The 27,473-nt window shown below is 42.4% G+C and overlaps 1 protein-coding gene across 15 annotated transcripts in view; it reads left to right on the top strand.

Annotated features, from left to right (window-relative positions):
- NRXN3 (neurexin 3) overlaps positions 1–24,659 on the top strand; it is a 454,309-nt gene extending 429,650 nt beyond the window's left edge. For 6 of the 15 annotated variants that reach the window (XM_089661372.1, XM_089661370.1, XM_089661373.1 and 3 more), the window contains one exon: positions 16,201–24,659. In XM_089661372.1, the coding sequence (XP_089517498.1) occupies positions 16,201–16,817 (617 nt within the window). In that variant the 3' untranslated portion in view covers positions 16,818–24,659. Of the gene's footprint in view, positions 1–11,254; positions 12,021–15,894 lie in introns of all 15 variants that reach the window. The other 9 variants (XM_089661378.1, XM_089661379.1, XM_089661380.1 and 6 more) reach the window with 3 other exon arrangements.
- The last annotated feature ends 2,814 nt before the right edge of the window (positions 24,660–27,473 follow it).

Raw genomic sequence — 27,473 nt, forward strand, 5'->3', positions numbered from 1 at the left:
CTATTTAGTGGGAACCTCCGCTACTTTTTTTTCCAAATATATGAAATCACATTGTGTAGCATAGTAGCACCTTTTTCTGGAAACCACTTAAAGTGTTACTAAACCCACAACAGTAAAATCAGTCTGGATATGCAGGAAAGCATGCTTGATATACGCACTGTGGAACCTAAGGGGTTAATCCTTTGCGTTGTGTAAAAAGGCAATTTGATCTTCTCTTCTCTGATCCTCCCCTTCTAATGTCCCCAATCCATCTGCTGATAGTACAGAGCTCTAGGGGTGTGTATGGCTAGAGAGGATTTTTTTTCCCTTTTGGGAGGGAGCATGTGATCAGCACAGGGCCAATCAGCACTGTCCACACAGAGGGTCAGTGGCCCGGCAGCCTCATAAGACACTCAGAGCAGATTGTGTGTAACGTGGAAGACCAGATATAGTGAATACAGGGTTCTGGGTTTAGTAACATTTCAACTGCAGGCAAAAAAATGTGCATTTAATATTTTTTTGTTGCAGGAGCCTGTAAAGCACTGGACCAGCGATCAGCAGATTGCTGGTGCCCTGCAGGACTTCTGCAGTCCTGTCAGTACATCTGGTTGCCAGTACATTCCATACGGGCAAGCAGATACACTGACAGGAAGAATCAATGAATTACCACGGTGCTCCATAGCATGTGGTAGTTCATTGAGAACTACAAGTCAACAGCTGCTAAGGCTGTCAGGACTTGTAGTTTATTCTTCACAGAACTCTGGAGCTCCGCCCACACAGCCATGCGATTTTTAAAAAAAATGACAGCTTGTACGGGGAACTTCTCCCCATACTGCTGTCACGGGGGGGCGAGGTGGAAGTCGGACACTGGCTGCAACATTGGGAACATGTTACATGTTCCAATGTAAAAACGGGTAGAACATGTAACCGGTTCCCAAAAGTTTAAATAACCTTCAAGGGGGACCACATAATTTTGTGCAGCCTTTCCAACCAGGGTGTCTTCTGGGTTCTTCAGGGATAACTTGGCAAAACGCCTAAAAATTGCCCTAAATTGTGTACAAACTAGTGGGTAGCTCAAGCCTGCTTTTATGTTACACAAAGCCACAGGTTTTCATTGTGCAACAGTAAAACCTTGGGCACTGTGCATGCAGGCAGGCCACCAGTGTCCTAACAACTGCTGACCTTGATCTGGAAGACATTGGGCACCTGCACAGCATCCCTGATTGACCCCTGCCCCTCTGCATGTCAGCACTGGGGTCACATTAGCTGCTTGGAGGAGAGAAAATGAAGAAGAAATTCGGGAATACTAGCCAGTACCCGTGTGCAAAAGTGTATTTGCTTGAAAAAAATAAATCTGCTCTAACGTAGGTTGTCCTATATGTGTGGATGCTGTTGCAATATATAAAACTAAAATTATGTACAATCTCGAGACACCCACTTCTAAAATATGAAAAAAACTAAGCTAGTAACAGGTGCCTTAACTGGAAAAAGGTTGAGTAGATCTGAAGTAGCGTATGTAAGCTATAGGTCCAGCCTCAGACACCACACTCTACAATAGATTTTTCCCTATAGCCAAGCATCGGCACTGACCAGACAAAAACACAGAGCTAGCATTAAAAAACAAACCCGAAAATCCACAGGAGCCTGACCCATCAAACACAGAGAAAAGTCTGTATTTCATGTGACAAGAAATTTACACCCGGTTCAGCGAGTTAATTTAGAAAGGAAGACAGGACTTAACGTTGGGAAATTGCTTCCATTTGACTTCAGCAGCTTGTAAAACACACTGTGAAGAATTGGAGCCTGCAGCACATCTGGCTTAAACAGGCAGCTGTTTGAAGATTAAAGCAGCCCCAAGTGTTAAATGGAAATGCAAGTGGTTCCCGTGCCTGCACCACTAAAAATAAAGAGCAGAGATTTTCATACAGCGGCTTGGAAGACCGTTCTGCTAATTGAGATGTTATTTTTTTTTAATGAAACTGGCGGGTGGGGAGGAGGCAAGAAGCTACTCATGAAGAAAGTTCACGTTGACTTCAAACCGTAGAAATCCTTTCATTTGTTATGGCCCAGATTTCAGGCGATGCCGGAAAGTTAATTAGGCTTTTCAAGCCTTCCACTAAACCCACTGTCGCTGGTCCTTTCTTCTTTCTAAAGTCTCGGTCTTTGTGTGTCCTGAGTGGGTCGGTATGGCTATTAAATATGCATTCTTTACAGACAACAACTAAATCAAAGCACTTATAGATTTTTCTCATTAGGAATCTGGGTAATTAATCAATTCAAAGCTTCTTTTTAGAAAAAAAAAATTAAATTGGCCGAGGAAAAATGTTACAAAGCTCTCAGCGAATTCTTGATGTTCACCTAAAATTCCCTTTTCCTTTGATAAAAAGAAACATTTTTTTTTTTGTAACATGAAATCTTAGGCCTGCATGCGTTGCGTTGTCAGTCGAGGAAAGGAATTTACCACAGTGCTTTTTCAAGGTGCATCAATCTGCAGAGCAACCTTCAGTATCTATGTAGAGCTCTCACACGGATACTGCGGAGTGATGGGACTTGTAAAGAAGGGCAGCATTTTGTAAATTAGTTACATATTTTAGTTTGTTTAGGCCTGTAAAGATATATGAGGTACTGTCAACCTTAAACTGTGACTGTTCAAATTGGGGTAATTATACCCCAATTTGTATTTCACACATAGTTACCCCTGTTTGAATTCCACAAAAATAGTTACTCCTTTTGGAATGCCATGAATATAGTTACCCCGATTTGAAATTCGTGAATATATTGATGACATTAAAATTGAAATTATTATAATTTTTTGGCATTCAAATTCGGTTAAACCCCAACTCCAGGGAAACTCTGCACCCACACTGCAAGGGATAATTGCTAATTTTGTCTGGGGGGGTAAACTGTTTAACCACTTCCAGCTCGGACACTTTTACCCCATTCCTGTCCAGGCCAATTTTCAGCGCTATCACACTTCGAATGACACAGAGGGCACCAGATCGCGGTGCTGCTCGCTCCCAGGGAGCGCACACAAGAAGGGAGCGGGGAGGACGTTTATAAACGGCCACCCGCTCCTGCACTGCTCCCGGTTGGCCATTTATATACATGGGCTGGACGGGAAGTGGTTAACTTATCTGCTCCCCCGTGGTCCGGCAGTGGACTATCCCTCAGTGTTCTCCCATAAAGTTCAGGACTATCTACCCTGCACTGATCTTAATGTCAACAGGACACTAGGCTAGTGGAGAGTGGGGGTGTTGCTGCTGCAGGGAGGAGCAGAGGATCAGGTAAGTAAATCTTCCTTTATTGTTCCCCCAGGCTTTAACCCTTTAGCTGTCAGTGCCGTTTTTGCACAAGTTTAAAAAATTATTTCAGATTACACAAACATTATATATTTTCTAAAAGTAGATACCCTAGAGAATAACGTATTGGTACTTGAAATTTTGTATATCACTGGATATTGCCACAAAGGTCTAGGAATCCCATAATTTCTGTAAAAAAACACACTAAAAGTGAATTTTAGGGCAAACAAGCGCAATAAATTACCCACATTCTTGGTAAAATATATAGGAAGAGGTTGTACTGAGTAAATAGATACCCAACATACCAAACCTTAAATTTCTGTGCACCTATGAAATGGTGACAAACTTCAGAACCCTATATTTTCTATAGGCAACACTTCACAAGCCGCTATAGGTCACAAGTTTAGTGTTATGGAGCAGGTCTTGTGGTAGAATTATCGCTCTCACTCCGGCATGCACAGTGATATGTAACGTGTATCACAATCAACATTTTCACGGGTCTGCGCCCTGATGTGTGCGTTTATGCTCATATGTGCTTATATGTGGGGGCCTCAATTTTTTTTTTTTAGCGGGATGTTATGTACTTGGGTGTAACTATTTTTTTGCAATTAAAAAAGTATATTTTTCATCACATAGGGGACACAAAGTCCTTTATGTGATTATTTTTAGGTGACAGGTTCTCTTTGAGACATGCAGGGTCTAAAAGACCCTGTATGTCTCCTCCTTGTCCCCACTAGATGTATTGTAATGCAGATAGAAAGCGACAGCCGTGACCTGGAAGTGACATCATACATGTCGCCTTCCGGGTCATAGAAAGAAGGATGGGCTAGTGGGGCCCAGATACATGGCAGGAGCATACGCGGAGGGAAGGCACCGGTACCGAGGGCTGTGGAAGCAATTGGGCGGCAGTGCAGCCACCCGACTGCTTCCACCTGATAGATAGGAGTCTGCCTGTCCGTTTTATACACAATCGCAGTGGCTGCAGCCACCGGATTGTATATAAAACCCCCTGCTGTCAGGCCCATACGATGTATTGACCTGGCGGCAAAAGGGGTTAAATGAGCAATTAATGAGCAAAGCCACACTGCAGGGATCATTTTTTTGTATTTGTCCGGAGTTGGGCTTTAAAGTGATTGTAAATCCTTATATCTACCCAGTGAAGTGGCTAGCCTGAGGTGATACAAAGAGATGAAACAAATCCTCCTACATAAGTTGTACCTGTTTATCTGCAGTGTTCTGTTTTCTATGTCCATTCAAAGTGCTGAATTTATACAGCTTGTCAGAGTTCAGAAAAAAAGGGGACAGAGCTGAAATTACACTCTGCAGCGCTCAGTGAGGAGAGCTCTAAGAGTTGATTGGAGGGAAGAGACACATCCCCCCTCCACACAGCTCACAGGAATAGAGCTGAAGCTGTCAATCTGCTGGAGGTCCCTCCCATCACCACTTTCTCTTGGTGTCAGGAAAACTTGACACTTGGTGCATTTAATTGACAAAACAAACACTAAAGAACAGTGTTTCTCAACCTTTTTTCAGTCAAGGCACCCTTTGAAATGATGTACAATTTTGAGGCACCCCATTGTAAAATGTATAAAATAAACAGTTCCACTTCTCGCAGAAACATCCACACATGTAGGACAACCAACATTAGAGGCAGTTTATTTATCACACCTTTGCACACTGGTACTGACTAGTATTCCAACATTTCTCTTCTCCTTCAGTTTCTCTCCCTGACTTAACTAATGTGACCCCAATGCTGATGGAGAGGAGCAAACAAGGATGCCGTGCAGGGGCCCAATGTCCTCTTAACTAATTATGTCATTGGTTGTTAGAACACCAGTGGCTAGAAGGTTTCAATGGTGCACAATGAAAATATGTGGCTTTGAGCAACTATAAGGCAGGCTTAATCTTTGAGATTTTTTTCGGCATTTTGCTAAGACACCCATGACAAAAGCTGAAGGCATCCTGGTTGAAAAAGGTTGCCATAGAGGGATATGCTTTGTCCACATTTCATGTCTGAGGTTTACAACCACTTTAATTACACTTGTGGTATTCCAGTTGGGATAACTATATTTATGCTATTTAAAAAGTGGTGAAATTGGCCAGGGCCGGGCTGGTATTACTGACTTCAGTACAACCAGCCTGTCGTTTTTTTTTTTTTTTGTTCAATCACTGTCGGCAGCTAAAGCTGTCAGAATATAAAAGCTCTGTGGGAGAGATTCCCCCATCAACACTGACTGGGGGAATCAAGCAATTTTCTTTTCTGCAGTTGTTTAATGTGTGGCTTGCTCAAGAATTTTCAAAATCAATGGCAGCCTCAGCTCGAAATCCCATTGTATATAGATCAGGATCTCATGAATAAAAATGGATTTAAATTTTCTATGCTGACCATAGCAACTAGAAGTTATTTTTTTAATGTTGGGAGGTAAAGGAAACATTTAATTGGTTGCTATAAAATAGAGAACTTCTCTACTCCAGGTCTGGTGTTTTGTCGGATTCTGCAGCATAGGCAATTTTATACCATTGTTGAGATTTGGGCTGTACGTGCCGTTGTCGAGGTCAGGGGTGTAGGTACCATGTGCTGTTGTTGAGATTTGGGCTGTATGTGCCGTTGTTGAGGTCAGGGGTGTAGGTACCCTGTGCCGTTGTTGAGATTTGGGCTGTATGTGCCGTTGTTGAGGTCAGGGGTGTAGGTACCCTGTGTCGTTGTTGAGATTTGGGCTGTATGTGCCATTTTTGAGATTTGGACTGTATGTTGCTTTGTTGAGGTCAGGGGTGTAGGTACCTTGTGTCGTTGTTGAGATTTGGGTTGTACAGTTGCAAGAAAAAGTATGTGAACCCCTTGGGATTACGTGGAGTTTTGCATGAATTGGGCATAAAATGTGCTCTGAACGTCATCTAAGTCACAACAATAGAAGAACACAGTCTGCTGAACATAATACTACACAAACATTAGATGTTGCCATGGTTTAATTGCACATAACATGTAAAAATTCACAGTGCAGGGAGGAAAATGTATGTGAACCTTTCGACTTAATAACCGGTTGACCCTCCTTTGGCAGCAATAACCTCAACCAAACGTTTCCTGTAGTTGCAGATCAGACCTGCACAACGATCTGGAGTCATTTTGGACCACTCCTCTTCACAAACCTGTTTCAGTGTAGCAATATTCTTGGGATGTCTGGTGTGAATCGCTCTCTTAAGGTCATGCCACAGTATTTCAAACGGGTTGAGGTCAGGACTCTGACTGGGCCACTCCAGAAGGTGTATTCTGTGCTGTTGCAGCCATTGTTTTGTTGAATTACTTGTATGCTTTGGGTCATTGTCCTGTTGCATCACCCATCCTCTGCAGAGCTTCAGTTGGTGGACAGATGGTCATACGTTTTCCTGCAAAATATCTTGATAAACTCTGGAATTCATTTTCCCATCAATGACAACAATCCGTCCAGGCCCTGAGCCAGCAAAGCAGCCCCAAACCATGATGCTCCCTCCGCCGTGTTTTACAGTGGGGATGAGGTTTTGATGTTGGTGTGCTGGGCCTTTTTTTCTCCACACATAGTGTTGTGTGTTCTTCCCAAACAACTCAATCTTGGTTTCATCTGTCCACAGTATATTTTGCCAGTAGTGCTGTGGAACATCCAGTTGCTCTTTTGCAAACTTCAAACGTGCTGCAATATTCTTTTTGGACAGCAATGACTTCCTCCGTGGTGTCCTCCCATGTACTCCATTCTTGTTTAATGTTTTCCTTATTGTAGATGTGTCAACAAAAATGTTAGCATGTGCCAGAGATTTCTGTAGGTCGTTAGCTGACACTCTGGGATTCTTCTTTACCTCATGCAGCATTCTGCGCTGTGCTCTTGCAGTCATTTTTACAGGACGACCATGCCTAGGGAGAGTAGCAACAGTGCTAAACTTTCTCCATTTGTAGACAGTCTGTCTTACCGTGGACTCATGAACATTAAGGCTTTTGGAGATACTTTTGTAACCCTTTCCAGATTCATGCAAGTCAACAATTCTTGATCGTAGGTCTTCTGAGAGCTCTTTTCTGCGAGGCATGGTTCACATCAGACAGTGCTTCTTGAAACCAGTAAACCCAAAACAGGTGTGTGTTTTTTAAGGGCAGGACAGCTGTCAGCAACACATCCAATATCATCACACTGATTGGAGTCAAGGTTGGCTGACTCCTGGCTCCAATTGGGTCTGGGAGAAGTCATTAGGCTAGGGCCTCACATACTTTTTCCTCCCTGCACTGTGAATGTTTACATGTTATGTGCAATTAAACTATGGCAACATCTAATGTTTTTGTAGTATTATGTTCAGCAGACTGTGTTCTTCTATTGTTGTGACATAGATGACGTTCAGAGCACATTTTATGCCCAATTCATGCAAAACTCCACGTAATCCCAAGGGGTTCACATACTTTTTCTTGCAACTGTATGTGCCATTGTTGAGGTCAGGGGTGTAGGTACCCTGTGCCGTTGTTGAGATTCGGGCTGTTTGTGCTGTGTGCTATTGTTAAGATCTGGCCTGTATGTGCCGAGTGAATGGTTAACAAGCAGAATGAGGATTGTGACGTTTTAATATCTGTGGAATGTGCAGTGTGTGGCATCCAATTGTTTAAAATTAGCCACTGACCCAGATTGCATGAGGGAGCCCTGAGGGGACATCTCTGGATGAAGAAGCCGCAGGTAATGCGCTCAGTGACATTGTGTGGAGGAGGGAGACGTCTGCAGATTATGGCTGTGCGTCCTCTGTTCACCATTTGTGGAATCTCAAGACAGGGGCCCCCCGGTGACAAAGGAGCTGGCACTTTACCGAGAATGTGTTAATGATGCTCAAGCTTTAATAGAGATGGGGAATATCTCAGTATCTCTCTGGTGCTCTGTAATGGCAGCTGGTGGGTACATTTGTTAAAAGGCTCCTGTGTCCATGGCTGACCCCTCCATCCCATGAATGAAAGCAGCATTTAGCCAAAATTAAAACCAACCCATTTACTGCCTCTTAATAACTACTTCCTGCATTGGTTTTTAATTTTAGGACCCATTTACATCTCTATGCACCCCCAGAAAGAATATCTAGAATGCTGCAGTTCACACATCACTGCGTTCCCTGACTGGCTGACAGCCTGTAACATGCTGCAGTTTCAGCGAGGTGCAGGGAAGCTAGTGGGTTGCCAAAATGGCATTTGCAGAGAACTGTGACTATTCTCTCTGCATTCATTATCCTCCACTCCAAAATCCTTCTCGAGTCATTATCTGAACAAGCCATGCATAGTTTTTGCAAAAAAAATCCAAATCCAAGATGCTCAGATACTCAATAAAGCGCTGCTATGTGCAGTACTGACATACAAGTGTAGTAACCAATGACAAGCAGATTTAATATTTTTACTAGTCTGATAAGTGTAAGCTAGGATCGGGTGGACTGCCACAGGTTGCCACATTGACATTGTGAATTTATTGAATGAGCCCCAACATTTGTGGCTGGCTTACCTTTTTTTATTATAAAGCTGCTTTCCAGCTGAACTGTGCCATACCTATACACATGAATGCCGCATACTGCAAAATTCTGATTTCAGCTACCCATTTACTGCTGTACGGAGTGCGATTGTCCTTGACAGTGGCCGGTGGCATCCCAAACGATGATGCGGGGACTGTTATTTTTGACAAACTGCATCAAAAGGAGTTTGCAGCTTGTGTGCGCTCATCCAGCTGGCTCAGAATACCCTTTTGGTTGCAGTATTTGGGGGATCTCCCGGCTCCCCTTATAAGACAATGGGCCATGTTGATGGCAGTGTCACAATTGTAGTGCATGGGATCCCTCAAAATCGCAGGTGAGATCTTCGAGCAGATGAGAGTTTCTCAGCACTGCAGAGCCATGCCGTTTGTCTGATGAGCTCAGCTCCGTAACAGACCATCAAGCAGCAGGATTATAGGATTACAGAGCATTAGATGAGCTGTCAGCACCACAGTGTATATCAGACATTCTCTGCAGAGGTGGCAGCTACTAAAACCGTACGATAAAATCCTTCCCACCCTGAACCTGGCAGCAGGCAGTACGTGGGCTCCTAGAAGCCATGGTGGACAAAGAGGTTCAATTAAAAACAGCCACTTTGCAGCTGATGAATAGCAAGACAAAAAGGGCTTTCTTAATAAGTGCACAGATCAACTATGTGCAGCTAGACACGGCGCAAAACGTTTCAAGATGATGACCGATTGCTTGCCGTGGGTGACTGAACACATCTTAAGCTTATTAAGCAAAGCGCGAACTGTCGGAAAACGTCCAGCGATGTGGCGCTCGGTGCTGCTTTCATTCACCTACCTCCCCTTCTCTTTCCTCGCCGCCTCCCTCCCCATTCCTCCCCGAGCTTGCTGGAGTTTTATTCTTTATTTCTTGTATACTTTCCCTAAATGCAACTTTAAGCATGCATCGACATCCTGCAGCCAAGATATGACCCACTGTCGATATAAACCAATATATTTTCAGTTTTTTTTCTTCTCCTGTTTATTTGTCATGCACAAACAGACAGCACTTCTGTGTGATCCATAGTTTAACCTAACCCCCCCCCCCCCCCTCCCCGGTTGGTGTGGATTCCAGAAATTATGCATTAAAAATGTGCAACTTAAAACTACATTTACGCATCTGATCATCAACTAATCAGAATGTTTGGTTGGAAGAGCCACTGGTTGGTGTAGAGCTGTACATCATTGCAGGACATACAGGTGAATGCAGGGGCGGACTGACAACTCATGGGGCCCCTGGGCAATAGGGGATCATGGGGCCCCTGTGTCCTTGCCCAAACTCAAAAAAGCCTATGAAAAAGGTACCAGGGGCATCTCATGGGGCCCCCTACTGACCCCGGGCCCTCGGGCAGTGCCCGAGTTTTCAAATGGTCAGTCCGCCCCTGGGTGAATGCAATAAAGCAGTGCAAATTAAATCGTCAGTGCAGAAACCCAGAGCAATCAGGTTTCAGAACAATTCCGTCTGCTATAGGAAACTGCAAATTGCACAACTCGATTAAAGATGCCAATACACGGACACACAAGGGCGCTTCCAAGAGTTAGGTTGCACTGAACGCAACATGCTCATAATCAGCAACACCAAGAGATCCAGGTGGACAAGCTCCGCACCTATGCAGTCTGTGTGTGCATCATTTGGAAAACTGTGTTGGCATTCCTTATGTTTTGGCATCAAAGGACTCACTTTCTCCCTTGTGAGATGAGAATGTTTTCCTATTCCCCCCCTTCCCCGTGTGGTTTTAATCTGTCGGTGTAACTCTTCTCAAATATAATGTCCTTTATTTGATGCTTGGTTTGTTTCAAAAATTCCACCCTTCCCTGCTTTTAAATTGAGCTGCAAAAATATGCTGTCTTTTTTTTTTTTAAATTCTAACACATTCTACTGAGGAACAACTTTAGCTGCCTCGACTCAGTGATCCGTGCTGTGTTAGGACCGTAGTGGGTGTGCCAGGTGTCAATCCAGTAAGAGTCCTCCATCGTTTCACACACCTTTCTCTCTGACCCGCAGCTAAAATTGTTCCGAGGATGAGCCAACGTCTTGAACCTAAAGCCCCCATCTGCTGTGAACTGGTTTCGCTCTGCTATTCATGTTAACCTCGCTCTCATATTTTTCACTTCTATAATTTTTTTAGTAGAAGAAAAAAAAAAAAAACTTTTTGGGTTGTTTTTTATTTTTTATTTTTTTTTAAAAAGATAATGCTGTCTAATATTTTTCTTGCTTTTGTTTGATGTGGATCTTGCTCATTTTGGGTGGGTGATTTAAAAAAAATAAAAAAAATAAAAGGTGAAGGAGATTTGCATGACGAACAAGTTGCAGTTTAGGGTTTGTAATATCTGTCAGTGTTTAGACTTTGCTTTTTCTTTTTCTAGATGGGCATGCAAATGTTCATTTTGTTTTTTTGTTTTTTTTTTCTTTTAATTTTTTTTTATTTGTTCTGTATATTGCCTGTCCCTTCCTTACAGCCAGAAGCTCAAAAGCTGCTAGATCACTACGTAACGCCTTATCATGGACATGGCAACTGACTCACACCCTCGGCCTACTCATTCTCATCCAATGTCTAGTGTCCTCATAGATTTGACCTCTCCCAGTACCCTTACTTTTCACCCCCACCCCCCCACCCCCCTTCTTTATTCCATCCATTAGATGTTTGTATTTCCCCCCCCAAAAACGATCAACTCCTTATAGATAAGACAATTTTATATTCCGTTACAGAAAATTACAAATCTAGTATGACTAGGCACAAAAATCTCCCAATTTGGAGCGTTATTCCAGCATTCAACCTTACGTACAACAAAAAGTAGTAACAAGATTTAGTTCACTTTGCTCGATTTTATTTATTTTTTTCAATTAAAATTAAATTACTATCAAGATCAAATTATTTAAAAAAAAAATAAAAAATAGTTACACAGAGAATTCGAGCCACAGAGAAAAGAGCCGTGTGTGATCAAGTTACGGTGCAGGAGTTTTCTCTTTGTGTTTTTGTGCTGTGAGTCCTGTGTTTGTCACCTTACTCGTGTCATTTGTCTTTATACAAAAACAAGTATAGCTAAATGATGACTCCAGATTATATATACATATATATAAAAAAAAAAATCAGCTGATTTCATTTTTGGTTAAAGTATTAGGGAAAACAAATGCAAAGAATGTATCGATTTGACATTCTTATACAACTTTGTTCTGTAAACTTTTTTTTTTACATGCCAAAAAACATGCGGGCAATATGTGGATGTAAGTCAACTGCACAGTAATGTACTTTTTTTTTTTACTTCTGAACTTCCATTTTTTTTTTTTTGTCCCGTGGTATTTTTGGTTCTCATTTTTAAACTCTTTGGTTGGGGATCTTTAATTTTCCTTCATTTCCGTTTCTACTTTGTTTCTTAAGTTACAGTTTTGTTTCTGAGCGTTTGCATTTTTTATTTCTTTGTGTTATTTTGTGATTCAAATACGTGATTTATTTGCATTTGCTGTGCTTTAATTTCAGAGATTTCTTTATTTTCTGTTGAAATGTTTCATTTTTGGGAGGGGGACTTTTCTTCATTGTGCCATTATTATTTTGATTTTACAGTGATTGTGAAAGGTCCATGCCATTACAAAAAAAAATAAATACATTTTAGCCACAAAGATCATACAGATCGTTAGGTGATACTTTAGATGAGCCAAAGGTCACAAGCACAGAAAACAGCATAGGTAGCTGATCGATGTATTACTACAGCTAAGACTAGGCAGATAATACAGTGATGAAGCATAATGAAGTTGGCTGATCAATGTATTACTACAGCTGGGGATGAGTAAGAGAACACAAGGCTAGGACACAATGTAGGTAGATAATCGATGTATTACTACAGTGGAGACTAGGCAGATAACGCAAGGATAGGGCGTTACTACAGTTGGGGACAAGGAAGAGAACACAAGACTAGGGCACAATGTAGGTAGATGATCGATGTATTACTACAGTTGGGGACAAGGAAGAGAACACAAGGCTAGGGCACAATGTAGGTAGATGATCAGTGCATTACTACAGTGGAGACTAGGCAGATAATGCAAGGATAGGGCGTTACTACAGTTGGGGAAAAGGAAGAGAACATAAGGCTAGGGCACAATGTAGGTAGATGATTAGTGCATTACTACGGTTGGGGACAAGGAAGAGAACACAAGGCTAGGGCACAATGTAGGTAGCCGATCGATGTATTACTACAGTTGGTGAAAAGGAAGAGAACACAAGGCTAGGACACAATGTAGGTAGCAGATCGATGTATTACTACAGTTGGGGAAAAGGAAGAGAACACAAGGCTAGGACACAATGTAAGTAGCTGATCAATGTATTACTACAGTTGGGGAAAAGGAAGAGAACACAAGGCTAGGACACAATGTAGGTAGCTGATCAATGTATTACTACAGTTGGGGACATGTAAGAGAACACAAGGCTAGGACACAATGTAGGTAGATGATCGATGTATTACTACAGTGGAGACTAGGCAGATAACGCAAGGATAGGGCGTTACTACAGTTGGGGACAAGGAAGAGAACACAAGGCTAGGGCACAATGTAGGTAGCTGATCAATGTATTACTACAGTTGGGGAAAAGGAAGAGAACACAAGGCTAGGACACAATGTAGGTAGATGACCAGTGCATTACTACAGTGGAGACTAGGCAGATAATGCAAGGATAGGGCATTACTACAGTTGAGGACAAGGAAGAGAACACAAGGCTAGGACACAATGTAAGTAGCTGATCGATTTATTACTACGGTTGGGGAAAAGGAAGAGCACACAAGGCTAGGGCACAATGTAGGTAGCTGATCGATGTATTACTACGGTTGGGGACAAGTAAGAGAACACAAGGCTAGGACACAATGTAAGTAGCTGATCTATGTATTACTACGGTTGGGGAAAAGGAAGAGAACACAAGGCTAGGGCACAATGTAGGTAGCTGATCGATGTATTACTACGGTTGGGGAGAAGTAAGAGAACACAAGGCTAGGACACAATGTAGGTAGCTGATCGATGTATTACTACAGTTGACGACAAGTAAGAGAAGACAAGGCTAGGGCACAATGTAGGTAGCTGATCAATGTGTTCTCTTCCTTGTCCTCAACTGTACCAATACATCGATCAGCTACCTACATTGTGCCCTAGCCTTGTGTTCCCTTTCTTGTCCCCAACTGTAGTAACACAAGGCTAGGGCACAATGTAGGTAGCTGATTGATGTATTACTACAGTTGAGGACAAGTAGGAGAACACAAGGCTAGGGCACAATGTAGGTAGCTGATTGATGTATTACTACAACTGAGACTATGCAGATAACACAAGGATGGGGCACAATGTATATGGCAGGTCAGAGAGTACAAGGATCGGTCACAATGTAGGTATCCATATAATGTTACAGCTAATTACAAGGCAGAGAAGGATGGTGAACACTGTAAGTAGATGATCAAGGTATTACTACACTTGAGGATGAGGAATAGCACACAAGGAGGGATTCACAGTGGAGGTAGCTTATTGCTGTATTGATGGAGGATGAGACAAAGAACAAAGATGGCATACAATGATGGTAGATGATCAGTGTAATTTCTACTTCTGAGGACAGGACAGTGTACAATGTAGGTAGCATATTGTTGTATTACCACAGCTAATGGTGAGAATACAAGGGCGGGGCACAATGTAAGTAGCTGATCAGTGTGCCATATCACTTTATAATCCTTAGTTATGGAGATCGGGGATCATATTCACAACACAGCAGGCTGCCGCTCACTCATTGGAGCTGAGTCGGCAAACGTGATGACATCAGTGCCCTCACTCTGCCCTTGCGTTACAGCTCAGTGGAGTGATCAAATGTACTACTACAACAAAGGATGAGGCAGAGATAACAAGGGTGGGGGTACAGTGTAGGTAGTTAATGTATTACTACAGTTGAGAACAAGGCAGAGAATACAAGGATGGGGCACACTGTAGGTAGCTGATCAGTGTATTACTACAACTTAGGATAAGGCAGATAATACAAGGATGGTGTGCAATCTCTGCCATGCTGTACATATGATTTGACTTACATTGTGTTAGTTGGGTCATTGTAGAGCTCCAGGAAAGGACTTATTGGCCAAGTGTAGATTGCAGGTCAAAAACTTAAAATGTCTCCAAAAGCATCAAACTTGCCTAGATTCAGATCAGGTAAAAGTAGTAAGTAGGGATGCACCGATCACCGGTATCTGTGTCGATACCAAGTGTTTCCATGAGTACTCATACTTGTGAAAACACTCCCTATACCCAAAACCAATACTCTGCGGTGCAGTTTGTGTCCATAAAAAATGAATGCAGTGTGATTCCTTTCAAATCGCACGCGGTTTCCCCGTCTCTTCTGTGTGAACCTAAACTTGCCATAGCCTGAGTAAACACAGGAGCGGTTCGGGAAACTTCCCTGCACCAATCCCATGCTGTCGCACAACGAAAAGCTGCTTCACAGGTCTGGAGATCTGAAATTCCTACAGCTTTCTCTTCTCTCCTTGCAGCAGGCTAGACAGCTTCTGAGTGGTCAGCACTGTCATGGTGCTGACCACACAAAAGCCATCTGAACAGCCAATACTGCAGAGAGGAGGATTTCAAAGCCCCAGATCCATGAAGCGACTTTTTGTTTTGTGGCAGCAAGGGATCGGTGCAGGGAGATTTCCCGTACCGTTCCTGTGTGAACTATGATAACCCTGGGTTCACACAGGAGCAGTTTGGTAACCACATGCGATTTGGACAGCAGTTGTACCACATTTCTGTTCAAATTGCATGCTATTCTTTGCAGTGCACTATGCACCCAGTCATTTTGTATGGACGTAAAACCCAACACAAAGTGTCGGTATTCGATATTGGTGCACCCCTAGTAGTGAGAACCAGAAAAAAAAAATGGCTAGGGTTATTTGAGTAAACAGAACTGCTAGGCCCAGCTGTATGAAAGGCTAAATTATGGACACCAGATCCATTGAAAACCGTAGGAGAGAAAAGGCATCAGACCATTAATCATCTATGCATGCTTAAAAAGACTTGCGATGATAATTACTAATTATGTTTTCTGTCTCTACCCCCCTCCCCCCTTTTGTTGTGTGTTTCTTCCCTATTCTAGGAGGTGAATTAGTTATACCTGTCTTAGTAGAGGATCCCTTAGATATCCCTTCAATAGCTACACGTACACCTTCCATCACTCTCCCCCCTACCTTCCGACCACTCCTCACCATATTTGAGACCACCAAAGATTCCCTGTCTGTGACCCCTGAGGCGGGGTTACCTTGCTTGTCGGACCAAGGCAGCGATGGTTGTGATGATGATGATGGCTTGGTGATATCGGGGTATGGCTCAGGGGAAACCTTTGACTCTAACCTGCCCCCTACCGATGACGAAGATTTTTACACCACCCTCTCCTTGGTAACAGATAAGAGCCTTTCCACATCATTCTTCGATGGTGGCTTCAAATCACAGGCGCCCAAATGGGGATCAAAGGACTTTAGACCTAACAAAGCCTCCGAACCTGGTAGGACTTCTACCACAAGTTTGCCCCCTGAGCTGATACGCTCCACGTCTTCATCTGGGATGGTGCCCATGGTGCCAGCCGGCAAAATGAATAACCATGAGCTCAAACCCCAGCCCGATATAGTCTTGCTACCGTTACCCACTGCCTACGAGCTAGACAGCACAAAGCTCAGGAGTCCGCTAATAACATCCCCCATGTTCCGTAATGTGCCCACAGCAAACCCTACGATGCCGGGAAGCAGACGGGTCCCGGGGGCTTCTGAGGTGGTCCGGGAGTCCAGCAGCACGACGGGAATGGTCGTCGGCATTGTGGCAGCCGCTGCTCTCTGCATCCTGATTCTCCTGTATGCCATGTACAAGTACAGAAACAGGGACGAGGGGTCCTACCAGGTGGACGAGACAAGGAATTACATCAGCAACTCCGCTCAGAGCAATGGGGCCCTTGTGAAGGAGAAACAACATAGCTCGAAGAGCGGCCACAAGAAGCAGAAAAATAAGGACAAGGAGTATTACGTGTAAAATAACACACAGTATTCATATCTATGTAATCAAAGCAAATACAGATGTGAACTGACAAAAAAATCAGCAAAGGCAAAATGTACTTTGCCATTGATGTGTAGAAATATAATTATGTAAAGGGGTAGAAGCAGCAAACGTCACGAGTGAAAGCTGGAGCAGAAGCATCAGCCTACGACAGAGAGCTGCTATCATTCTACCCAAGCTGGACAAAGCTAACTTTCTCCTCAACTGTAATATAAAGCACACTTAACTCTTCTGTTTGCCATGAATGGCAAAATAAAACATGAAAAACATGTACACAAACCAACGAACAAGAAAGTCTAGTGACCTCCAGCTATCAGTTCTAGGGCTCTCTTCTCGATCTGTGTGGACCCAGCTCAGAGCCCCTGTGATCTATCATACCATCACTCTGAGAGAGCCTTAAAATACTAAAAAGTGAAAAAAAAGAACAAAAAAAAAAAGACTTGTATGTTATTTATTTCATTTTTATGTTTCTGGGAGCTTCACTTATTTTACTTTGTTGTAATTTATTTTTTCAAAGTCCTCCCATCTTTATTTATAATGAAAAAAACACCACATGGCCAAAACACAGCCATGTACAGCCAAGGAACTGTAAACTTCATGTACAACAGCAGCCGTGTGCGCGTGTGCCTGTGTGTCGAATGTCTGTGGATGAAGATTGTTGCCATATTGAGAAATCACAGCGTGTTCTCTCTTCATATCAGGTTGTGGTGTCTATAGAACATATCGTTTTCAGTACGTTTATCTAAAACACATTGAAAAAAAAAAACAAAAAAAAAAAAAACGTCAGAAAGGAGGATTGGCAAGGGTTGGGTCTGTTGTGAGATCTGGCCTGTGTCTTTAGTCATATAGAACTCTCACAAGGCTAAACACGCCAATGTGAAAAAGGACGCCGCTGTCCTGTCTAGTTACAGCCAAACAACATCCGGAAAGGAGCCGGAAATGGGAGAAAAGAAAAATTGAGCATTAAAAAAAAATTTTAAAAAACTTCCAAAAAGGGAAGAATGTCAGAGACTTTCTTTTGCGTTCTGGTTTTGTGACTTCCTGCGATGCATGCAAAAAATAAAAACAAAAGAAAAAATTAAAAACTGCTCACAAAATAACGAGAACAAAAAATTTCAGAACTGGTGGAAGAGAAAAGAATTTGTTAGCTTGGACAAACACTTGTGAGAGATCGAAAAAAAGGTTTGCAAAGCCAAAATGTGTGGAGGAGGGAGTAACAATGTTCTTTTTCCATACAGTAACGTTCGATGTAGAATGTGATGTGAATTTGGACCCTGCCCACTCTGCCTTTATTCCAGGACTCCAGACAGATGAAGATGCTTTCGCAGATGAATTTAACAAAGAAAATAAAATGAATTTTATTACGAGTAGAATCTATATATATATACATATATAAATATGCAGAGATATTTATCAAAATGACTGGTATTTGTTTATTGGTAAAAAAAAAAAAAAAAGAGACTTGTGTTTTAATGGAAAAATGTTGTCATTAACCCCCTCAGCATCAGCTGTGATACAGGTAAAAGGTCAGTCATAATGAGCGCTCTTTTCACGGTCATCTTATCTTGGTGGGGGGAGGGGGGTATGAGCGCACTGATAACTGGTGAATTTGCAAAAATAAATTCCTTGTTCCTTTGAGAAGAGCGGGGTGAGAAACCAAGACCTGTTGGTGATCGGTGCCCAGCCTCTTTGCAATATCATAATTATAATGGGAAAGGAGTCTGGAGAGGATATATTTACATCAGGCCTCTAGATTATGGTACTCATGTATGAGGCTAAAAACGCTTCCATTGTGAACAAACCTTGTATTTATGCATAATGTCTATAGAATGTATGAAGCTCCATGGATGGAGAGTGTGCCGACTGCACGTACGGGGAACGGCATCCAACAAATAGCTTTGTTTTCTCTTAAATTCAGAATGCACTTTAAAAATTTAACATGTAGAAACCTTCTGAAGATGATTGGCTTCATCTCGCAGAAGGCAAACCTCCAGATTTTTCCAAGAAGTCAATTAACCCATGCTTGGCTGCTTTAGGTTCCTCAGTCGAGCCGTAAAATGGCAACATGGCTGCTAAATAGCTCGCAAGACAAATTGTGCCTTTTCTACCAAAATATAAAAGTGACCGCACTTTTGATGCCACAAAGCAATGACTTTAACCCTGTTTGCTCCTGAAGGGGTTAATGACAAGGTAGCGTACTAACCCTTTTACCTCCTGGCAGTATAGGAGGGTGGGAAGTTCAGACCAGTTCCTGGTGCCAGTGAGGAGGTCTGCTCTTGGGACACTGTCATTTCCAGCTCTCCCTGGGGACAGTGTAGGACCGGTGTCACTTGCAATCATTTAACAGTCCACCGACCAGAAATGGAATAGAAGTGAAGTTCTATGTAGTCAGTGTCCTCTTTGTTAAGCACAAGGGCTGGCAGGTTGCAGGGGTCTCCTCTGTCCGTTTGTGGTCTCCCACTCTCCTGCCAGTCTACCGGGAAGGAATACGCAATATCAAAAAGAACCTGTCAAGGAGGTAAAGGGCTAATCGTACCAGATATAAAAAGATGAGAGTATTTCTATTTAAAAATGTGTATTTTTGCTTTTCTGCTGTGATTTACATTCCTGTAACTTCTATGGCCTGTACATATGTAAGGAACGCTGCAGTTTAGGGGCTCTCCAACTGGACTATATATATTGTATACTGGCTGGTGCTGTGTATGTAGTTCAGCAGTCACGTTTATGTGCAACACTCCAGAAAGATGTCTTCTCATCACTGAGAAAAGAGCAGTCTGGGTATAAGTTGACTTAATGCATCTGCAGAACCTTCCACGATAGCAAAAGATATAGAGTGTGATCTCAAGGAAGTTATAAGCCATCACATCTGCAATGAGGTGAAGAAGTGACACCATCTCAGGCTCTGTGATAATTTAAAGAGTGTTAATCTGGACTCCTTAAGATATGAAGCGTGAGGGCCAGGAATAGGCCAGCACATCTTGTGCCCCCAGCTCTGTATCACGGAATGTGGGGGGTGATAATGAAAGTTCTCCCCATTGCCGATTATATTGCATGGGTAACAAATAGCAGCTACATTCCATCAATTCTTCCTCTGAAGAGACCATGACTGGAGGATTTCATTAATCACATTCAGGTACATTTATCCAATCTAACATCTCAAGGTAAACTGCAGGAGAGGACAGATGGGGCTGTGGTGTGAGAATGCTTTTTCTTCCATTTTTAAAACAAGCACATATAACCCAACCTGGAATATGGTTCCACTACCAGTATGTCAGGGAATTTTATAGGACCTCCCTGAAATTATTGGGGCTATAAAAAGATCTAACTAAACAATCTATAGTTTTTATTTTGTTCGGGTTAGTAGTTTTCTTTCTTCATTTGAGAATATTAGACCTGCTCACAGCTACGTGGGCAGTAGACCATTCTGCAGACCATACCAGTATTGATTTTAGTCCTACCCATTATGCTCTACACATTAGCTCTACCTAAGGGAGGCCATAGACAATAATTACATGATTCTGACTTTGGCCCTTTCTGAACTTAATAAATAATAAATAAATGACTGCCAAATGGGTTCCATATCGCTTAGTCAGGTTTACCAACTTGTACTCTAACAGTTCCTTTGGTCTAATGTTGGGTTGGCAATAGCTACATGGTCCGTGGCCTGTTTTGTAGACCATCCCAATGTTAATTTTAGACCTACCCATTTTACACTGCAGATTAGTTCTACCTAAGGGAGACCATAGATTATGGTTACATGCAGTGGTTCTGACTTTGGCTTTTTCTGAACTTTCTTTAAAAAAAAAAAAAAAATCTGAATCAATGACTCTGAGTACCAGAGTGGCTCATTTAACTCTTAGGGAGATTTTCCAGCTTGTGTTCCAACAGTACCTTTGAACAAAGAACTAATATTAGGGTGACCATAGTTTGGTATTTCTTATTTCTAATTCACGTGAGGAAGAAGGAGCGAGCCACTACTGCAGACAACACATCTTTACCTAATCCGTAATCAGGGCTCTCCTGGGGTCCTGAAATACCCATGCACCATTTTCTGTCCTCCAAACCATCCCTTCTCCATCTCTTTGTTTTCTTTCTTTTATCCTGCTGCACTCCCATAATATAAAGGTATTAATACTCTGCTCCATGGCCGACAGTATGAAGTACATGCAAAAATGCTAAAAATAAATGCCAGATTCCCTAATTCACTAAACAATCTACCTAAGGAAATATGTATGGTAATATGCCATTGCCAAAAAAGTTGTGACAATTGATCTACAAGATAAAAATAATCTCAGACGTTCAAGAAAGATGAAGTATATTTGTCATACCCTAAATAATGACAATGATTACTGCAAAGGCGGCTCAGGGCACTTAGTAGAAGACCTGGGGACACATGTTCTGGTTGCCTGGGTCTAGAAACTCCCAGTTCAGTAAAATTTAAGCTAGAGCACAGGAATACACAGTTCATACAAAAAAAAAAAAAACAAATCTCCTCAGTGTATTCGAAAATGGCATTAGTGACCTAAAGTGATACTAAAGTCTTGTTTGTTTTTTCTTAAAAATAACAAACATGTTATACTTACCTGCTCTGTGCAGTGGTTTTGCACAAAGCAGCCTGGATCCTCCTCTTCTCAGAATCCCTACCAGCGCTCCTGGCCCCTCCCTCCTGTCGGGTGACCCCATAGCAAACAGCTTGCTATGGGGGCACCTGAGCAGGCGTGCCCCCAAGCTGCTGCTCTGTGTGTCCATTCACACACACAGCCACATCTCAGTCCCACCCTGCCCCATCCCTCTCCTGATTGGCTCACTGACTGATTGAAAATTAGGAGCAATTGGCTCACTGGCTGCTGCCTCAGCCAATTAGGAGTGAGTCCCCAGAAATCTGAGGCTCTCGTGAACATCGCTTGATCACGAGAGGGATCAGGTAAGTGTTAGAGGGGCTGGGGGGGCTCCTACACTGAAGTTTTTTTTACCTTCATGCATAGAATGCATGAAGGTAAAAAACCTTGAAACTTCATAACCACTTTAAAGTGGTTGTAAACCCATAGTACATGCTATATAAAACAAAGGCACCATAGTAATGTGTCCACATATCTAAATTAAATCAATGTAGTTTTACCTGAAAACTCTTTTGCCCTGTGCCTGTATGAGCCCTGTTAATATCAGAGATTGGTGGTCGTGTCTGAATGCCAGAGCTCAGGAGGCGGAGTGGTGACCCTGGCAAGCACACTAGTGTGGCTTAGCACCGCGCACGGACATTGAAGGGCATGTTCCCACTGTCCGCGCCAACAGGATGGCAAAAATCCACCTCACAAGTAGTGTCCAATCGGAAATCAGGAAAGGCAACACATGACTTCAGCATGACCATATTGTTGAGGCGCGGAGCAGCCAATTGTGGGAGAGCTAAAAGATGTAGGGGGAGCGATCTGTAGATGGAATGCTGCACACACTCCGCCTTCTCTAATGCCCGTGCCTGAGAGATATACGCAATATGTCAGAGCAGCGGGGGTGTAGCAACACCAATTTTTGTCATGTGTAGGGTTTTAACACTGCTAGAGAGGCGGAGAGGATTTCTCAATGATGGATTCACACTTCTTTGCAAGACTGGGCACAAATGACTTGTGATGCTTTACTAGACTCAGGTAAACTGCTAAATTATTTTTTTCTTTATTTCAGGTTTACAACCACTTTAAGGAATGTTGTTCAAAAGTACTTCAAAATTTAATTTGCTTTTCACATTTGATTTAGGAATGAATGGAATTTCCCAAATGAAAACCGTATTCATTGTTATAAGCGCATTTGTTTGAGAAAAATTTTTCCATTCTGCACCTTAGAATTTTCTTGTCCCTTTGGCCAAAAGCCATTGTCAGCTTGACCCAAGTAATGATTAGAAAATAGTTTGAATGCACAGAAAACAAAAACTGAATGAAATTCTACTAAGTTGTGGAAAGCTTAAAATGGTTGTAAAAGATCTTTTTTTTTTAATTATTAAAATAAACATGTTTTACTTGACTGCTTTGTGCAATGGTACTGCACAGAGCTGCCCCGAGTCCCCCACCAACGCTCTCGGCTGCTCCTGTTCTGTGCGTGCCTCCACATCAAGTCGCATGCCATGGGGGCACACCTGCAGGCTCACTCCTGAGCCAGGCTGTGTGTGTGTCCATAGACATACACAGCCTGGCTCAGCCCTACCCCACTCCCTCCTCACAGGATTTTACTAACAGCAGCTGGGGCCCATGACTCCCGCTTCTGCCTCTGTGTCCTGCGAGGGGAAGAACAGAGACCGGTTACGCTGCAGACGGGCACAGCGCTGAATTGAGATAGAACTCAGGTGAGTATATAGGGAGGTGAAGGAGCAATACAGCAACTGGGACATTTTGTACTTTAATGCTGGGAAATCATGAAGTTAAAAAATGTCTTGGTTTTAGAACCACTTTAGAAATCAGGAAAATAATTTTTTTTTTTTACTTTTTGTGCACCTCTAAAACGCCAGCATGAAACTTCTAAAGGTCTGGTTGTGATAGGTAACAGCTCCAAATTCCATTTCCTTCTTCCTAAAAGAGAACACTAAAGTGTTGGTGGACAATCAGGTGATGAGGGTCGGAAGGGGATAGATATGCATAGAGTCACTTTAGCGCACCTGTCAATGTACACCTTTGTCAGCACACCACTACCAGTACCATCCGAACATTTTATTGTAGAATGATCACATCACACTGGACAAAGTGCAATGATCATCACAAGGCTGAAGGGGTCTAATGCAGCTCCGAAACTATGCACTTTGTCCAGTGTGATGTGATCATTCTCCAATAAGACTTTAGGACCGTACTGGTTGAGCCGTGATGTTCTGCCAAAGATGTACATTCGCTGGAGGTGCCTCCAGTCTCCAGTTGGCTGTTGCTGCAGCACCGGGCGCTTCTAAGCCTAATCCAAGAATGCTCAGTGAGAATATCGACATTACTTTAGCGCACAATACACTCAACAGCCTGAGGGAAGACATCTTTCTGTCAGAGCCATCAGAACCTGCACAACATCTCATCTTCTGCATCCAGAAGGCCCCTCTGCTGCGTTCCTTATTAGGTATAGGCAAGTTACGTCATAGTAATGGGGCAATTTATCGAATACTGTGTCACAAAAAACAAAACAAAAAAAAAGCTGTACTGTGTTTTAATAATACACTGAATGAAAGATTGTGGACTCGATCAGTCTTCGTTATGGCTTCCCTTCAGCAGCAGGACCCCGATATACCTCAGACTGTACAAACTGTAAAAGTATCTCAGATGGCAAGCATATCCACCAAGTGAAAACCGCAATCCCGCCATTTAGTATTTTATTAAACGGTACAGTGTGAACATATATGGTTCTGTGCAAAAATGTTAAACGAACACTGCGTGCCCCCAGTGTGTGAACCATGAGACAGACCTGTTCGCGGTGTCTGCTGAATTTCTGGAGATGCTTAAAACGTTTTGGGTTTTTTTTTTTTTAATTTTGCCACATTGAAAAACTACAGAAACAAAATCCGTGAGGCGATTAGCGATGTTTGTTATCTCCATGGCATTTCAGAGACAAAGCTGCCATTTGCCAAACACTCACCAATCTAAGGAGGTTTGTTTTATTTTGTTTTATTTTTTTTTTAATGTCAATTCTAACAAAGAGTATGAAAAGACCACTAAAGGGACTTGTGTGTGTGCGGTTTTACTTTTTAAATGGATCGTAATGTCATTGCTGTGTACGTGTAAAGAATTTTCTTTATCAAATTTTTTTTTTCTTTTTTTTTTAATCTTATCTGAAAAATAAAACTAAACAATAAAACAAGTAGCACGGTTTTCCATTATTTTTCTAAATACCATGCCAGCATACATATTTTATCTGTATACATAATATATGCCAGCAATGAGTCATCCTATTCTAAGAATATCCAATCGTTACCGATATCCATTATTATAGGTCTCAGTGCCGTTTGACCCTACCCTGATAATAACCAAATCAGAACACTGTATAAAAAGCTTACAACCCCTGAGGATATTCTACAGGTAATGTTGTCCAATCAAAGCTCATAGCTCTGTCTGATCCTGTTCTGATCTTTATATTCAGACAGATAAACATATACAGTTGTGTTCAAAATAATAGCAGTGTGTTGAAAAAAGTGAATAACGCTCTAAATCCTTCTAATAGCTTTTATTTCCATACACACAAATGCATTGGGAACACGACACATTCTATTCCAAATCAAAACATGAAGGAAAATACATCAAATTTGTGTTGTTCCTCTAAAAAAATTGAAGAAAAGTGAATATTAGACTGTTCAAAAAAATCGCAGTGTTTGTATTCTTCTTTACAAACTCAAACATTCACTATATAAACTGAAAAATGTTTGAAGATTTTGCTTTCCTTTGAATCACTTAATGAATATTTGGTTGTAGTCGCACTGTTTCTGAGAACTGCTGTACAGCTGTGTTGCATGGAGTCACCCAACTTCTGGCCCCTGTGATCAGGTATTCCAGCCCAGGATGATTGGACGACATTCCACAGTTCTCTATTTCTTGGTTTTGCCTCAGAAACTGCATTTTTGATGTCACCCCACAAGTTTTCTATTGGATTAAGATCCGGGGATTGGGCTGGCCACTCCATAACATCCATCTTGTTGGTCTGGAACCAAGATGTTGCACGTTTACTGGTGTGTTTGGGGTCGTTGTCTTGTTGGAACACCCATTTCAAGGGCATTTCCTCTTCAGCATAAGGCAGCATGACCTCTTCAAGTATTCTGATGTATTCAAACTGATCCATGATCCCTGGTATGCGATAAATAGGCCCAACACCGTAGTATAAGAAACATCCCCATATCATGATGCTTGCACCACCATGTTTCACTGTCTTCACAGTGTACTGTGGCTTGAATTCAGTGTTTGGAGGTCGTCTGACAAACTGTCTCCGCCCACTAGACCCAAAAAGAACAATCTTACTTTCATCAGTCCACAAAATGTTGCGCCATTTCTCTTTAGGCCAGTCAATGTGCTCTTTGGCAAATTGTACCGTCTTCAGCACATCTTTTTTCCAACAGTGGGACTTTGCGGGGGCTTCTTGCAGATAGCTTGGCTTCACATAGGCGTCTTCTAATTGTAACAGTCCTCACAGGGAACGTCACACCTTCTTTCATCTTCCTGGAGCTGATTGTTGGCTGAGTCCTTGCCATTTTGGCTATTCTTCTATCCATTCGAATGGTAGTTTTTTGCTTTCTTCCACATCTTTCAGGTTTTGGTTGCCATTTTAAAGCATTTGCGATCATTTTAGCTGAGCAGCCTATCATTTTCTGCGCTTCTTTATATGTTTTCCCCTCTCCAATCAACTTTTTAATCAAGGTACGCTGTTCTTCTGAACAATGTCTGGAACGACCCATTTTCCTCAGAATTTCAGAGAGAAATGCACTGTAACCAGCATGTACAACATTTGCTGCCTTCCTTCCTTAAATAAGGGCAATAATTGCCACCTGTTTTTCAAAGAATGAATGACCTCACTAATAGAACTCCACACTGCTATTATTTTGAACATGCCCTTTTCAATTAGTGATTCAATGACACAGAATCAGCATGCATGTCATGACTGTTGGGTCTGTTGGATTTCTATTACTCTACTACACCTGCTAGTAAATTATTTGCCATGTAGAAATATCATTTCTACCAAAAACAGTGATTGATCCGGTTAGTGATGTCTGACTGCTATTATTTTGAACACAACTGTACATTATACATTCACATCAGTCCCTAACCCTCAAGGGGTGTACAATCTAAGGTCCCTAGCTTACATTCATACATACACATACTAGGGAAATTTAGACAGGATCCAATTCACCTACTAGCATGTCTTTGGAGTGTTGGAGTACCCGGAGGAAACCTACGCAGGCACAGGGAGAACATGCAAACTCCAGCCTGGGATTCGAACCAATGACCCTAGTACTGCCAGGCGGAAGTGCCAACCATTTAGCCACTGTGCTGCCCTTGTAATAACTTTCTGGTCTCCTGGAACCCCTGACAACAACTACTGTATCTACAGCCCACTGTACATTAGTGGAATGGTTACGGGGAAGAAGGCTCCTTACGTTTGTAAGAGGGATTTTTCCCACTGATCGCAAATAGCTAAAAAGATCATTGGTATCAGTGGGAGGAATAGTGCCCCATCATTGGTGTCAGTGGGAGGAATAGTACCCCATCATTGGCATCAGTGGGAGGAATAGTACCCCATCACTGGTGTCAGTGGGAGGAATAGTACCCCATCATTGGCATCAATGGGAGGAATAGTACCCCATCACTGGTGTCAGTGGGAGGCAGAAATTACTCCTTGGGTAAGGAAACCCTGGTAACCTCAGGAGGAACCCTAGGAGTTCCATGGATTCCTGGTTGGGAAAGGCTGTTTTAGATACCAGCACCATATGATCCAGTCCAGTCTAGTCTCTCATTATGAAAGTGGTTGTAAACCCTTACATATACCCAGTGAAGCAAATAGCCTCAGGTGATACACAGAGATGAAACAAACCATCCTACATAAGCTGCACCTGTTTATCTACAGCCCTCTCTTGTCTACATCCATTCAAAGTGCAGAATTTACATAGGATCTCTCAGCTATGAATAGCAGAGG

The sequence above is a fragment of the Staurois parvus genome, unplaced genomic scaffold (genome assembly GCF_062004578.1).
Source record: "Staurois parvus isolate SC_StPar_1 unplaced genomic scaffold, SC_StPar_1.0 ptg001330l, whole genome shotgun sequence".
Taxonomy (NCBI): Eukaryota; Metazoa; Chordata; class Amphibia; order Anura; family Ranidae; genus Staurois; species Staurois parvus.